General features: G+C 54.7%; 1 protein-coding gene across 1 annotated transcript; it reads left to right on the top strand.

Moving 5' to 3' along the window:
• Nucleotides 1-4,574: 4,574 nt before the first annotated feature.
• On the top strand, nt 4,575-14,285 carry CREB3 (cAMP responsive element binding protein 3). The gene is made up of 11 exons (XM_081213358.1): nt 4,575-4,662; nt 5,180-5,311; nt 6,764-6,898; nt 6,989-7,298; nt 8,652-8,770; nt 8,920-9,012; nt 9,377-9,483; nt 10,751-10,819; nt 11,280-11,364; nt 11,722-11,809; nt 12,739-14,285. The coding sequence occupies exons 3-11, from the start codon at nt 6,764-6,766 to the stop codon at nt 13,131-13,133; spliced, it is 1,401 nt and encodes a 466-aa protein (XP_081069484.1). The 5' UTR covers nt 4,575-4,662; nt 5,180-5,311; the 3' UTR covers nt 13,134-14,285.
• The last annotated feature ends 1,035 nt before the right edge of the window (nt 14,286-15,320 follow it).

Below are 15,320 nucleotides of genomic sequence, written 5' to 3'. Positions count from 1 at the left end.
GGTGCGGGCGCGGGGCTGGGTGGCGGCGCCCTCGGCCAATCAGCTGGCGCGAGGAAGCCTCCGGGGCCGCCCCGCCGCAGTGCGATGAGCAGAGGCTGAGCAGGCTCTCGCCGGGTCGCTCCCTCCCCAGACACGCGTCTTGCGGAGCCCAGAGCAGCGCCGCCAACAGCGCGTGGGAAGGCTCGGGTTTGGTAGGGACGGAAAGGCGCCGGCGACGGAGGCGGGGGAAAAGCCCCTCTCAGCTGAGGACAGCGCGAAATTCAGCCAACAAAGGCCATGGCATGTCCTTCTGGACAGAGGTGCTTACAAGCCTAACACCAGTGTACGGGAAGAAGCAAGGAGCACCGGCGTCGCAGCAAATGTTCTTCCGCATCAACTTCGTGGGACTGGTCATGTTGTGCCTGATTCTCGTCTTCCAAAGCAGCTACTCTAACCCCAACTCAAGAATGGAAAGCGAAATACAGTGGTACCTCGGGTTACATATGCTTCAGGTTACAGACTCTGCTAATCCAGAAATAGTACCTTGGGTTAAGAACTTTGCTTCAGGATGAGAAAGAGAAATCATGCTCGGGTTACAGACACTTCAGGTTGCATACGCTTCAGGTTACAGACTCCGCTAACCCAGAAATAGTACCTCGGGTTAAGAACTTTACTTCAGGATGAGAACAGAAATCGCGCGGCGACAGTGGGAGGCCCCATTAGCTAAAGTGGTGCTTCAGGTTAAGAACAGTTTCAGGTTAAGAACGGACCTCCGGAACAAATTAAGTACTTCACCCGAGGTACCACTGTACTGGTGGGCAACAAAAGGTTTAAAGATGCTCTCAAGGCCAATCTTTAAACATGTAGTATAAACACTGACAGTTGGGAAACACTGGCCTATGAGCGCACCAACTGAGATGCCATGGACTTTGAAGACACTCGAACTCAGGACTCAAGGGAGAAAGGTGCTAAGAGGAAGGCATGCTTGGCAAACCCTCACCGTGATCAACTCCTGCCTGGAAACCTGTGTCCCCACTGTGGAAGGATGCATGGATCCAGAATTGGCCTCCACAGTCACTTACAGACTCGCAGCTAGGACCATGTCCATGGGAGACAATCTTACTTGGCTAGGAGGAATCTCCAAAGAAAGGAAGAAGCAGCTTACAAGCCCCAAGACCTGAAGGGCCGCCTCTCCCCTTAGGAAGGGACCCAGGCTCTGCCATCCTCCTCCTCCTTCGAGAGGATCAGAGAAGGCAGCACCAGAACAGGCCTTTTCTGCAGTGGCTCTCCGTTTGGGGAATGCTCTCCCCAAGGAGCTTCAGCTGGTGCCTTCATGATCCACATGTAGGAGGAGCCAGGCCTTTGAGTGATTAACATTAAATGTGTGTGGGAAAGCCTTCTGTCTGGTCAACGACCCAGTTAAAAAGCTGGACTGTTCTTCCTGCAACTAACCAATTTCTGATCCCCAAGAGAATTTCTCTTCCTATTCCTTGGCTGCTAAATTTACCCAGGAGTCTTTGGTGAGGGGTTTTGTCAAAAGCTTTTTGAAAGTCCAAGGACCCGATGTCAACTGGATCACCTCTACATGGATGCTTGTTAAAGAACTTCTTCTTGTTGGTCTTGATGCTTTTAGCAACATGCTCCTCAAGAGATTTTTCTTAAAGCACCCTTTACTGTCTGCTTGCCCTTTTTTGGCCAGAGTTTTGTGTTCTTTTTCTGCTCTATTCATTTGGACAACAGTTCCAATTTTTTAAGGGACGCTTTCTTGCCTCTAACAGTTTATTTGACAGGTCTTTGTGGTATGTTCCCTGATCGGTGGTACACACTCCTCTTGAGTTTCTAATACTGTGTTAAAAAAACAACAACACTCCCAAGCATTTTGGAGTGATTTGACCCTCTTGACTTCACATTTCAACTTCCTTTTTACCAGCCTCCTCATTCTGGGGAATTTTCCTTTTTGAAATCAAATGTGACTGCGTTGGATTTTCTTAGCAATTGGCCATTTACATGTAGATTTAATTTAACAGTGGTATGATCACTTCTTCTGCAGCAGATATTCCCACTTCTGCAAACATTTTTTGCACCTATATTGGCTGGTTTCAGAGGCAATGGAATAGGCTGATATTCCTTACCCTAATGCAACACAATTAGACTTGTTCACACTCTAATAAAAGGCATCTCTCTATTTTTGTAACATCTTTTGGAGACAGGCCAGATCTGCATACCAGACACTGCTATTACCCACTCCCTATCTTGCAACAAGACGCTCACGTCTCCTTATAAAAATAAAACATTAATTTGGCCTGAATTAACCAATCCACCTTTGTAGATTAGTTATATATTTAAAGCATATACTACGTTTAACATTGAAACTTTTAGTATGCTCAGATGTGAACCACACACTGCCTTGTATCATTTTTGATAATATGTCTAAAAGGTAAAGGTACGCCTGACCATTAGGTCCAGTCATGGACGACTCTTAGGGTTGCGGCACTCATCTCAAGCCGGCGTTTGTCCACAGACAGCTTCTGGGTCATGTGGCCAGCTTCTGGTGAACCAGAGCAGCGCATGGAAATGCCGTTTGCCTTCCTGCCAGAGCAGTACCTATTTATCTACTTACACTTGACATGCTTTCAAGCTGCTAGGTGGACAGGAGCAGGGACTGAACAATGGGAGCTCACCCCATTGCGGGGATTCGAACCACCGACCTTCTGATCAGTAAGCCCAAATCTCAGTGGTTTAGATCACTGTGCCACCCATGCCTGCATAACTTCTATCCAGATGTTGGCATCTGTCTCAGGAGACAATGGAGGAGAAAGGCGTCTTTGGGGATGAAGTCAAACTGGGCGAAGGTTACAGCTCCTGCTGTGGTTGTAGAGACCCATGTGGGAGAGACATGTTTTCATGTAGCTGGGGCAGAGGAAGGCGTCTGGTTGTGCTGCATTTATTTTATTTTATTTTTTTATAAAATTTTTATTGGTTTTTCACACTTTATATAAACACAAACAATGCACAATACAAACAAACAAACACATAAACAAACGTATAATTTCAAATCCTTTTTTTCTTAAACCTTACTTCACCGACTTCCCAATACCTCCCCTTTCTGCATCCCAATTTCCAAATTTGTTTCAGCAAATCCTGGTTGTGCTGCATTTATTATTATATGAGTGCAGAGAGAAGAATTTATTATTTATATGCTTCCCATCTGACTGGCTAACTCCCCTCCAATGTGTTGGCCACTAGGCAGTAGAGATCTTGCCCCCTCCCCAATTATATTCTACGACGTTTTTGTAATTTCCTTTCAAGATCAAATCAGTATTATTTTGATCTGTGGTTGTGGAGCCCCTAGAAGGCATGGGGCCCATAGGCCAGTGCCCACTCTGCCTACTTCAGGCTTCTTCAACCTCGGCCCTCTAGATGTTTTTGGCCTACAACTCCCATGATCCCTGGCTAGCAGGAACAGTGGTCAGGGATGGTGGGAATTGTAGTCTCAAAACATCTGGAGGGCCGAGGTTGAGGAAGCCTGGCCTATTTAGTATTCTGGCACAGAGGAAACTCAGGTGAAAAACTGAACTGTCCGGCTCCGTTTCTGCTGCATAGAAATCAGGCTTCAGTTTGTCCCCCAAGCAAAACAAAGTTGTCACACTCCAGGTTGGCTCAGCATCAACCCATCTCACACTTAGTCCCGGGGGCCACGCAATGTGAAGTCCAGTGTCGCTCCCTTTCTGGCCGGTTCTAGGGCCCTGTCCTTTCGGGGATTCACTGAACCCCCCCCCAAGAGCCCCCCCCACGGCCGCCTGTGGGCATCGGAGTTCTCGGTTCCGTTTGCTGCGGAGATTTCTGGATCAAGGTGCTGAGCCGCATCCCAGAGCCGCTCAGGAAGCACCACTGCATAGCTGTCACCTTTTCCCTTTTCTTGCGAGGAATCCTATTCGGAATAAGGGAATTTCCCTTTAAAAAAGGGAAAAGTTGACAGTTATCCACCGCTTTCCGATGCGGACACCTCGCAATCCCGGCGCCACGAAGAGCAGGGCACGCGGGAAGCTGCCGGAGTCAAGCCTGGCGGGTCCATCTCGCTCCGCTGTGTCCCCCACACGGGCCGGCAGCAGCTCTCTGCCCTTTCTGGCCGGGGACCTGGCCAGCCCGCCTTCCGTCTGCTGAGCAGAGCCTCTGCCTCGGAGCAGCGACCCTTACTTTATTTTATTTTATTTTATTGTTTTCTATACCGCTTTATATTTTTCAGAAAAATCTCAAAGCACTTTATAGCATATTACATCAACAAAACATCAATAAAACCATCTGAAGGAAGTCAAATATAGAGCACACAGTCAAAGCGACACAACAGAAAACTAAACCATGATCTTACAGCTTTTCAAACCAAACATTGCAAAGTTCGGCTCCAGAATATCTCTTCCTTCCCGGGGCGGGGCTGGAGCGAGGGAGGTCCCTCTGACGGCAGAGCAAGCCCCGCCCCTCCAGGCCCGGCCGCCCGAAGGGGGTTTCCCGGCCGCGAACGACACTCGCCTCGGCCAATGCGGCCCCGGCCTCTCCGCCGCTTCGCCAATCAGTGCGCTGCGCTGCGCGGGGAGGGCGGGCCTCGGCCAGTTCCTGCACTCGAGTGACGTCGCTTTTGCTGCGTTGGAAGGAGACGGAGCGGAGGAGACGGAGCGGGCCGCGCAGGTGGGTGGGGTCCCGTCGGGGTCCCGGGCTTCCCTTCTCCCCCTCCCCGGCAGGGCTGCCCCGGGACCCCTCCCGCCCGGTCCTTTCTCTCCGGGGGACCCAGGAGTCCGGCGCCGCCCCGCCCCTCTTTCTGGGGCCCGGACGGCGCGCCCCAGCCTCGGCCGCGACGGGGCGGCGGCTGCCTCCGCCTCCTCCGGGCTGGCCGCCCCCACTGCCCGGCCAAGGCGCGGATCGGGGCCGGGGCCGCCGCGAGGTGGCGGGGACTCCCGTTCCCGAGGGGGAGGGCAGCCTCGGCTCGAAACCCCACGTCCCGGGGCAGCCAAGCCCGGGGGGGGGGTGACCTACCGGAGCCCGTTGGGCAACCTGGTGGTCCTGGGAAGGGAGCGAGCGCCCGGCTGGCCCCTTCGGCCGCTGCGGAATCCTAGACGGACAGAAGTGGGCGGTTGGGAGGGACCCTCGAGGGGCATCTAGTCCACCCCCTGCAATGCAGGGATCACAACAAAAGCATCCCTGACAGGTGTCTACGCGACCTCGGATTCAAAGCCTCCAGCCGAAGTGAAGGAGGACCCTTTTTGTGCCCCACCTGTCCAGCTGGGACTCAGCAGAGAAGCGCCTGCCTTCAGTTCTGGGAGCCTCTCCTTGAGGACAGGTAAGCAAAATGGGGGGAGCCCAAAGCCCCCTCCCTGCAGGCTCCTGCTTTTCGGGGGTGTGTGTGTGTGAGAGAGAGAAAGAGAGAGCTCACCCTCCAGATCTCTTGGGCACAACCTCAGGTGCCCAAGCTGTCTGCGTCTGACAATATTATGGAAATTAATGATGTGCCGTTATAAACATACAGGAATGCAAATACACGTGTCCAGGTGTGCCAACTGGAATTTTTTTTTGGGGGGGGGGACACCCAGGTAAGCCCCACCCCACAGAATCGATCACATGATGCAGTGCATGCACACCATATGAATGGCAATGCCCATTAACTTTGGGGGTGCCTGGCCTAAAAAAAAATTGGGAGGGCCTGAAGGGACCTTGGCCTCTAGGCGTCGCTCCTCTGCCCTTGTCGACAAAACACCACAGCCTCTGCATGCAACTCCAGGTAATGCAATAGGAGCTGTGGTGGAAATGGACTTTGCAACATAACTTGGTGCAATATCACTTTTACCAGTAACACCTCAGGTGGAATAGTACAGAGAGCAATACGGCAGCCGAGTTTCACCTTTGTCAGTCCCAAAGCAGGAAATGGTTCCTGAGCCTTCTCTCTCTGTAAAACTGGTTTTAGAGGTATTGATAACTCTGCATGATGTGTGAAAACAGGTTCTGGAGTCAAGGTATTTCAAAATAATGGCTTAGGCTGGCCAGCAAAAGGGAATCAGTAAATGTTACCAGGTATGTTGACAGACAGGAGACAAGCTACACTCAAATTTCTCTTTCTGTGATGCTTGTATGATTCTTTTAGTGGGTTTGAGGGGTTGAGGAAAGCTTTTAAAAGCTGTTATTCACCTTTGTTCTGGGTCGTCCTCACCTCCTTGTAAAGTGGGGGGGGGGGCTCTGTTGCAATAGAAAAATAAAAATCTGCCTGCTTAGACTGGGTCCTGCCCCCAGTCCTCCTTCTCTGACCATTCATGGACACTGGGGACTCTCTTAATGGGCAGCTGGACTGCGAAAGCGAACCTCAGTTTTTCATGTAACAATGGCCGTTGCCCATTGGTGGAATTGGCACTACGTGATACCCATTCTGCTTTCCTCAGCACTCAGTCATTTAGTGTGGCAGCATCTACACCCTGGAACTCCCTGCCTATTGATATCCAGCAGGTGCCTTGTACTCTTTTTGGAGCCTGCTAACAACGTTCTTCTTTTGACAAGCCTACGCTGAAAATGCTTAGAAAGTTAATGTGAATTTTAACCAGTTTTAATATTTTAACTTTCTGTATTTTTAAAGTGCTCTTGTAATTTTTTCTTGATTTTCTTGTTTTATCTTTTTGTAAAGCTGAGGTTGAGTTTTTCTGAACAAACAAGTGGAGTACATGTTCAAATGAATAATCTGTTTTCCTTGGGGTCTCCTGACCCTGACACCCTCCGTCTCCCTCCCTCCCTCCCTCCCTCCCTCCAGATGTTGTGCCCAGAGGAAATGGCTTCTCTGGCAGATGAGGACCTCCTTGACTTCCTCCTCCAGGACGGAGGTCCCTCGGCTGAGCTGGGCAAGGGAGGCTTCCTGCCAGAAGACTGGGACCTTCCAGGGCCCGAGGTGAGTGCCAGCTGCCTTGGGCAAGCCAGGGGTGGGGCTGCTGCTGCTCCAGCCCCCCCCCCCTTGCCTCACGACCTCCTTTCCCTCCAGGCCTTGGGCGAGGAGGAGGTGGAGGACTTTCTGAGGTGCCTCCTGAGCCCTTCTGCGGAAGAGTCCAGCGGCTCGCCGGACCCCTCCCCTCCTCACAGCAGCAGCAGCCTTGCCGAAGAGCAGAACTTCTCCTGCAGCCCTGCAAGCTGGGAGGGGTCCCCCACTGGCAGCCCCGCCGGCTCTGAAAGTGTCCAGTCCGACCACAACTACTCCCTGCACCCGGCGCTGCCTGGGCCCCCCGAAGGTCCTGCGCTGGAGAGCGCCAGCTCCTCCTCGGATGTGGGCGACGGGGATGTTGCCATTGACCTGGGTGAGTGCCCAGGGCGTCTGGGGGGTCCATGCAATGTCCTTTGGGGCAGGCGCTGAGCTGGGCCAGAGCAGGCAGGCATTGCTCTGAGATTCCCCCTGTGCTTGCTGACGTGCTGCTGCAGAACCTCTCTCTCTCTCTCTCTCTCTCTCTCTCTCTCTCTCTCCTTCCCTCCTTCCCTCCATCTCTCTCTCTCTCTCTCTGCATCTGCTGAGTAGCTTCTTTAGGAACAGGAAGGAGAGAGTAGAAAGAAATGGACAGTTCCCCCAGCAGAGAGAATCAAGGGGTATCTGGACTGGGACTAGTGCTTTAATAATAGTAATATTAATAATAATAATTAATAATTAATAATAAACAACTTATTTATTCATACCCCCGCCCATCTGGCTGGGTTTCCCCAGCCACTCTGGGCAGCTTCCAACAAAAGATTAAAAATACATTAAAACATCAGTCATAAAAAACTTCCCTAAACAGGGCTTCCTTCAGATGTCTTCTAAAAGTCTGGTAGCTGTTGTTCTCTTTGACATCTGGTGGGAGGGCGTTCCACGGGGTGGGTGCCACCACCGAGAAGGCCCTCTGCCTGCTTCCCTGTAACCTCACTTCTCACAGGGAGGGAAGCGCCAGAAGGCCCTTGGGAGATGGACCCCGGTGTCCGGGGTGGAGACGCTCCTTCCGGTCTCCTGGGCCGAAGCCTCCAGAGCTGGCTCCGTCTTTGATTTGTCCCTCCTGCTTGGGAGCTTCCCTGGGGCAGGAGGAGGGTGCTGGACAAGGGGGCCCACTGCCCTGGTCTGACTCGCGGCCGGTCACTCTCTCTGCCCCCCAATCTCTCCCCCCCCTCTTGTAGGGAGCTGCCATCGCCCTGAGCTGGGTCTGGTGGGCTGGAGAGCTGTTCCCTTTGGGATGCTTTGGAAGGGGAGAGGCAGCAGTCGTGCTTGTTGTTTGCACACACCTTTTTCCAGTGGCCAATTAGCCCCCACTTCCTCACATGCACAGAGCGCCCTCCTCAGTGGGCAGGTGCATAGTAATGGACGCATGGAGAATGCAAGCGGTGAGGGAATGAAATGCAAAAAGCAAGGGATTGCCCCGCGGTGAAACCGTTTCTGTGACCTCGTTCACGAAGGAGCGTTGGCAGTGCTGATTTGGGGCCCGATCCATTTTGGGGCCAGGAGCAGCCTCTTTCTTGGCAGGCGTGTGGGATTGGTGTGGAGCCACGAGCGCTGCCATGTTCTCATGACATCCTTGCACCTCCCAGGGCAAAGTGTGCCAGGGAAGGAGATCAGAGGGGTGTGTCTCTCCCCCCCTCTGGCCTCCTGGTCCCTTCCACTCCTGACCGTGTGGCCCCCTTTCCTCTTCCAGAGATGTGGGAGATCATGGAGACTTCGTCAGAGTCCTGCTGCAGCGATCGGGACAGTGCTCTCCCGGTCACAGTTTCCATTGAGGAACCGACACCCCAGCCAAGTGGGGGGGACCTGCAGGTACGAGACGGCCGTGTGCCCCCCTCCACCCCCAATATGCCTGGCTCTTGGGAGAGGCTCCCACAGGGGCTTCCCTTCTCCTGCCTCTTGGGGGGTGCAGCTTGGCAGACCCCCACCCAGCCCCACCTCTGAACTTGGTGCTTTTTCAGTTTGACTTCCCTCAGCTGATTCTGACGGATGAGGAGAAGAAGCTTCTGGAGAAAGAGGGCGTGTCAATCCCTTCCAACCTGCCGCTGACCAAGGTGGGTGCCACAAACTCTGCACATGTGCGTGCGCACCCTTGCCCTGAGGTGCGCTTCTGGGCATGGTGGGCAGAGGCAAGTGGGAAATGGGGGTGCAATTCCTGCTTCTCCCATGGGGGCGCAAGGGGCATTTCTGGATGGGTTCTCTGTTTTTCTCGGGAACGGTGAGGTCTAGGTGCTTGATCCCAGACTAAAGGAGTGCCCTTCCTACCAGGGGGTGGTGCCTTTGCAGCCGGCCTCCTGTACTTCCTGGGGTGAATGCCCCTTGGTTTTTTGGGGTGGGGCACATCCTCTTTGCTCCTGGAGGAGGGTTGCTGGCTGCCAGCCTGGCCTTCGCTGACGCTCAGAGCCCTGTGTGCTGCAGGCCGAGGAGCGAGTCCTGAAGAGAGTTCGCCGGAAGATCCGGAACAAGCAGTCGGCCCAGGACAGCCGCCGGCGGAAGAAGGTCTACGTGGACAGCCTGGAGAGCAGGTGAGGAATCAGAATGGGGGAGTTGGAAGGGACCCCAGGGGGTCTGTGGCGGGCATGGCGGCACTTTTCCTCTCACACCATTGAACCCGCTCTCACCTAGATAAATTGCCCCCACCTCACTGAACAACCCTTTACCTGAAGGTTTCTTTTCCTTTCCACTTAAAAATTCTAGCCCAGAGTATCCTGCGGGGGACCTTTGTGAGGGGATAACTAGAAAGTTGGAGTCTCAGACAGGTTTTCTTTAAATAAACAATAAAGCTTTATTTAAGGCAAGATAGTATATAGCACATATGGATTAAATTTAGGTTACTTCCAGAATACAGTGCGATTTCACTTTATTTTGTCCTCAGTTGTTTTTGCGTTATAGGTTTGGTTCTTTCCTTCAGTTCTCCACCCCCTTTAACACTCCTGAGGCCCAAGGGCTCTCCACCCCCCTCCCTTCACTGGGCTTGGGAGTTGCTTCTTCTCCGTAGAAGAATCTCTCCCCTCCGGACTAGATTGGAGTCCCAAGGAGGCTGTTCCTTCCCAGCTCCTTCTTCTCCTTGCTCAACATCGGCCTCCCTGTAAAATTCCGGTCTACTCCTCCCCCAGGAGCCCACACTCTGTCCTTCCCAATACGCTCAGAGCAGAAGTTGTTTTTTTCCAGAACCAGCTCTTTCTCCCTTTCACTCTTTCTCCCTCAACCTGTCTCCCAGCCTCTCCAACCTCTTTCCAACCAACTCCCAATTAACTCTTCTCAAATCCTCCTTTTAAACTCTTCCTCCTGGAACCTCAGCCAACCAGAGGCAGCCTTAACTATTTGCTTCCTTAACCATTTGCTGGTAGGGAAAGAAAGGGGGGTGGGGCAGAGAGAAACACTTGTTGATTCAACCTGTCCAGCAAAACCAACTTTTTTGTCACAGGGTCATGTAGCCCAGCCCCCTGCCATGCCAAAATTGCAGTGCAAGAGCCCCTGATCTGACTTACGCTTCTAAACCTTCACTGAAGGAGCGTCCACCACCTCCCAAGGGAGTCCGGGGGGGGGGGGCAGAGGCCTCTTGGGCATGGGGGGAGGGAGGGAGGGAGGATGGACACCCCAGGGAGGCAGGCAGAGCAGAGGGGAGGGTTTCCTCAGCACTGAGAGGGGGCTTTGCAGATCCAGATGTGCTTCCCTGCCTTTCTGCCTTGGGGCTCCTCTGCCCCCCTGCTCCTGCACCCCCAAGGCCCCATCTGAGACCCGGCTGCCAGGCCCCTCCTGACCCTCTTCCTCTCCTGTCCCTCCCTGCAGGGTCGTCGTCTGTACAGCCCAGAACAATGAACTTCAGAAGAAAGTCCAGCTGCTGCAGAAGCAGAACATGTGAGAGCCTCCTTTGCCTGGCGGGTCCCTGGGAAGGAGGGTGGGCCCCCCTGGGACCTCGCCACCACCTCCTCCCAAGGGGGGCCCTGGGGAGAACGGAGGTGGGGGGGGTCTTCCAGCCCAAGGCGGAGAGCAAGGGGGCAGCCCCTTCGCTGACCTCCTGCCGCTGACACACTGCTTTGGGTTTTGTCATCTTGCTGTGCTGTGCCCACTGTGACAGCCCTGTGGAGGGAGGTGGGCCGCTCCTGCTCCCATTTCATGGGCGGGGGCATTGAGGCCGAGAGGATGGCTGTCCCCAGGCTCCATAGTGCAGGGCAGAAACCCGCCCCTCCAGACCCCGCATCCTCAGTCAGGTCCCCTGGTCATGTTGGACCCTTTCTGGGAGATGCGTCTGGCTGAAGAGGAGAGCGGGGGCTGGGGGGCAGCAGGAGGCTGACCGGCTGCTCTGCCTCTCCTGCAGGTCCTTGCTGGAGCAACTGCGGAAGTTGCAAGCCCTGATCCAGCACTCGACCACCAAGACCACCACGGCCAGCACCTGCGTCCTGGTGAGTTGCAGGACCCCTGCAGCCCCTTGGCTCAGCAATCCCCCCCAGCCTGCTGGCCATTGTCCCCCCCCCCTTCTTGGCCAGAGGGGCTCTGCCTTGTTCCTGGGGGGAGAGGCATCTTCTGTCTGTCACTGGTGCCTCTGACTTCCAGCATTGAGGACTCCTGACTTCTTTGAGGTCCTCCTCGCACCCCTTCCAGCCCCCCCCAGGTGCTGTGCTCTCCTGAGCTGCCCCCAGGCTGCCTGCCTTTGCAGCCCTTGCTGAGGGATCCCTGCCCTGGGCTCCCTCTCCTGGGGGGTTGGACTAGAAGACCCTCTGGGGCCCCTCCAATGCCACAATCCTCTCTTTCCGCGATAGGTCCTGGTCTTCTCCTTCTGCCTGATCCTCTGGCCCAGCTACTACCCCTTTGGAGGAAGCCGGCAGAAGCAGCTGGAGCTCCAGGGAGGTGAGTCTCCTCAAAGGGGGCCCAGGCGGCTCTTGCAAAAGCCACACGCTGCTGGCGAGGGGGTCGGGAAGGACATGGGAGCCCCCTTGCCTGGAAATGGACAGGCTGGCTCAGCCCCTGAACCCCACCTTCTTAATCCGGACAGAAAGCATCTTGGGCAAAGTTTTTCCTGGGATCTCCCCCCCCCACCCCCCAGCTGAACAGAGCAGCTCCCAGGGCACAGAGACCCTCCGTTTGGCCTTTCCCTGAGGCATCACGCAGGGTCCGGCCCTTGCAGGAGGCAGCCCAGAAGTCCTTGCCACGCATTTCACGGGTCTAGCGCCTTCAGAAAATGAGGATTCTGTGGGGAAGAGGAAGAACCTTGATTCTGGAGTGAGCAGAGGGGCCGCGGGGGGGGGGGGGACTCTGTGGCAGCAGATAATGCAGTCAAGACCAGCCAGATCTCAGCTTGTTTTCTCTAACTGATAGTGGGCCTTGAATGGGAGCTGAGCTGTAAAAGCTTTGTGTGTGTGTGTGTGTGTGTGTGTGTGTGTGTGTGTGTGTGTGTGTGAGAGAGGGGGGGGGAGAGAGAGAGCGAAGTTCTGGGTTCTGAGGCTCAGGAGTCGCCACACTATGACACTCAACATCTTCTTGAGTGGGAAAGAAGAAGGTGGTCCAGCCTTGTTGCATGACCTGGCAGGGAGGGCCAGGAAAAGCCCTGCAGCCGGATCAGGCCCACAGCATTCCTTGCTCTCTTGGGAGCCAGCCATGTCCCCAGGGGACACCCCCAAGCTGAATGCCGGCTTAGGAGGTTTAGCGGTTGGCATAACAGAGGCTTGGTTGAGTCGTATGCTAGAGAGAGTGAGGGGATGCCAGCAGGACTGAACCGCAGAGTCAAGGCCAGACGGGGGCTCCTCACCCCCTCTTATACGCCCCCTTTGCCTTTGCAGTGCTGTCCCGGAGGCTGCGGGAGTACCAGAGCAGCGTTGCCCAGCTCCAGCCAGTGGAAGCAGCCCCTGGCCTTGCCCCACCCTCCGCACTGAAGGCAGAGCCCACGGCTGCCCTGAAGGACGCAGCAGCAGCGGGGAGCCTCAACCGGTCCCTGGAGGGCCACCGCAGCCCCCCCGCCGAGGCCCAGCCGCCCTCCAGCAGCAGCAACAGCAACTCCTCCTCCGACCCCTCGGCTTCTCCGCAGGCAGAGGGGCTTCCTTTGCCCCCCGAGCACCAGCCTCTGGGGAAGGAGAGGGCCCTCCCGCCGGCCTCTGCCACCCACCCCCGGGAGCGGGGCTGGGTCGATCGCACCACCAGCGTGGTCATCCAGCCACGCCACTCGGATGAGATGTGAGGGCTTGGCCAGCAGCCCGTAAATGGCGGGACAGGCTGGCAGATGCCGCCGTGGAAAAACGGGGGGGCTCCCAGCCTGCCACCTTTTTTGCAGGGGGGAGAAGAGAAACTGTGCCTGGTGCAGAGACAGAAGCATTTATTTAGCATCCCGGACCCCGGCACCTGGGGGGGGGAGGCATCCTGCAGCTCATTGGACGAGGGGGGGGGGTCCAAGAAATGGCTCCACTCCAGAGTCCGACTCTGGTCTTGAGAGGCCCAGAACTGAGCCATGGAGGCCTGGACTGTGGCTCTTGTGACACCCCCCCCCACGCGTACCGCTTGTGTGTCACCTGTAGTGGAAGCCTTCTGAGAAGCAGCCTCTCCCCCCCCCCCCCGCCTTTGCTTGTATCTCTTAGGGTGCCTCCACCCCCAGATTAGCAGTGGAGGGGGGCCCTTTGTGCAGGGGAACGAGCCAAAAGTGGGAGGGGTGCTATTTGCAGGTAGGGAGGCAGGCTGCTCCAGATGCATTGCCTTGGCATGTGTGGCCCCCACCCACAGAGCAGACCCCCCCTGTTCAATCCAGGCACCTGGAAGAGCAACTCCAGCATCTGCCCAAAGGATGCGCTTTCATTGCTGAGACCCCCAGAAGCTGCCGCCCTGGATTCCTGAATGCTCTTGCTGTGGCTCTTGATCTGCCACCTCCAGGCCCAGCCCTGGCCTCTGAGTGGGTGGCGCTGTCTTGGTCCAGGGAAGAAGCCCTGCCCCCTGCCTGCTGAGATGCCCTGAAGGAGTCCCCCCCCCCCCACCGTCAGGCTTGGAGGAGCTTCCTGGACAAAGGGCCCTGGCCACCCCCCTCCCTTCGCTCAAGGGGGCCCAGCAGGGCCATTGGTCAGGGCTGGAAACAGGAGCTGGAATCGACCAGCCGTGGGCATGAGTGGGTGTGCAGAGCAGCCCCTTACCCATCCGGGGGGGGGGGGGGAGAGATAGGCCTGGGGAGTAACCTGGAGCCCTTCTCCTTCCTTTCCACTGTTGAAATGGACTCCTCTTCCGTTTGTTCCATTGTTCTTGCTTTTATCGATTTTACCATTGAAAGAAGCTGGGTGGGGTGGGGAGGATAATAGTTTAGCCCAGAATCTGGATGTAAATGTAAATAATAAATGACTACAAAGTGGTTCTCCTGCCTTGTTTTGTGAGTAAAGTGGAGGAGTGGGGGGAACCAGAAAATACTTCAGGATCCTTCCTAAAAACCAAGGGGGGGGGCCAATAAGTGACTTCTGCTCCAAGGGGGGGGGGTGGAAAAGCAGGTGGGGAAAGAAGGCAACCTGGCTCCAGATTTGTGTCGGGTTTACTCCTGAGGCTTTTCTTCTCTGAATATGTCCCCAAAGGCAGCGGGCACGGATTGTTCCTCAGTGTTCACTCCTGAAGCCTTTCTCGTGAATGAGTCAAGCTGCCAGGCTTTGGGAGGTTTGGGACCGAGAGCGCGCCAGCTCAGGAGGCCAACGCTTCCGATGTGTTGGCGGGGTACCACCCCCTGCGTCTGTAACAGACGAAAGGCTGGATAGAAGTGTCGGGAAATAATAAAGGAAAAGGAAAAAAGGGATGAGGGCCAGGACTTATGTGCAGACCTAGAAAAGACTGGGCCAGAACACAAGCAGGCCTGTCCCATTGCTGGTACTTTATTGGAGAATCATCTGGTCCACCCCCCCCCCCCAATATCAACCTCTGCTTAAAAACCTCCAAAGGAGAGTTCACCAGCTCTCGACAGAGTCTGTTCCACTGTTTCTTGCTGTCAAAGAATTCTTCCTGATGTTTATTTTTTGTTTTAATGCTTTATTAATTTTGCAAATAAAAAAGACAATCGGCAACAACAGTCCAAAATCTAAAACAAAATGCAGACTAAAATATGCATAGCGATTAAAAGAAAAACAAAAAAGAAAAGAAAAAAAATTAAAAAACTGTTCAATACAATCATTTAAGGAGTACAAACCACAATTTAAATATTCTATACATACAGTTTCTAGAAAGACATTACCTTCATATTTGTACTTTTCATCTCTATTTAATCTGATTCTCTAAACTGGTTTTGATGTGTTTTTTGACTTCCCTCTAACCGATGTTCAGTTGGAATCTCCTTCCTTGTCACTTGAGTTCGTCCGTTCAGGTCAGAGCCTCCAGAGCTCTTCCCTTGCTGGGGAGGGAGGGCGGGGGC

This window comes from Podarcis bocagei, assembly GCF_964188305.1.
Source record: "Podarcis bocagei genome assembly, chromosome: 11".
In the NCBI taxonomy this organism is placed as follows: Eukaryota; Metazoa; Chordata; class Lepidosauria; order Squamata; family Lacertidae; genus Podarcis; species Podarcis bocagei.
Note: the sequence above shows the minus strand (reverse complement) of the source record. Positions and strands in the feature narration are given on the sequence as shown.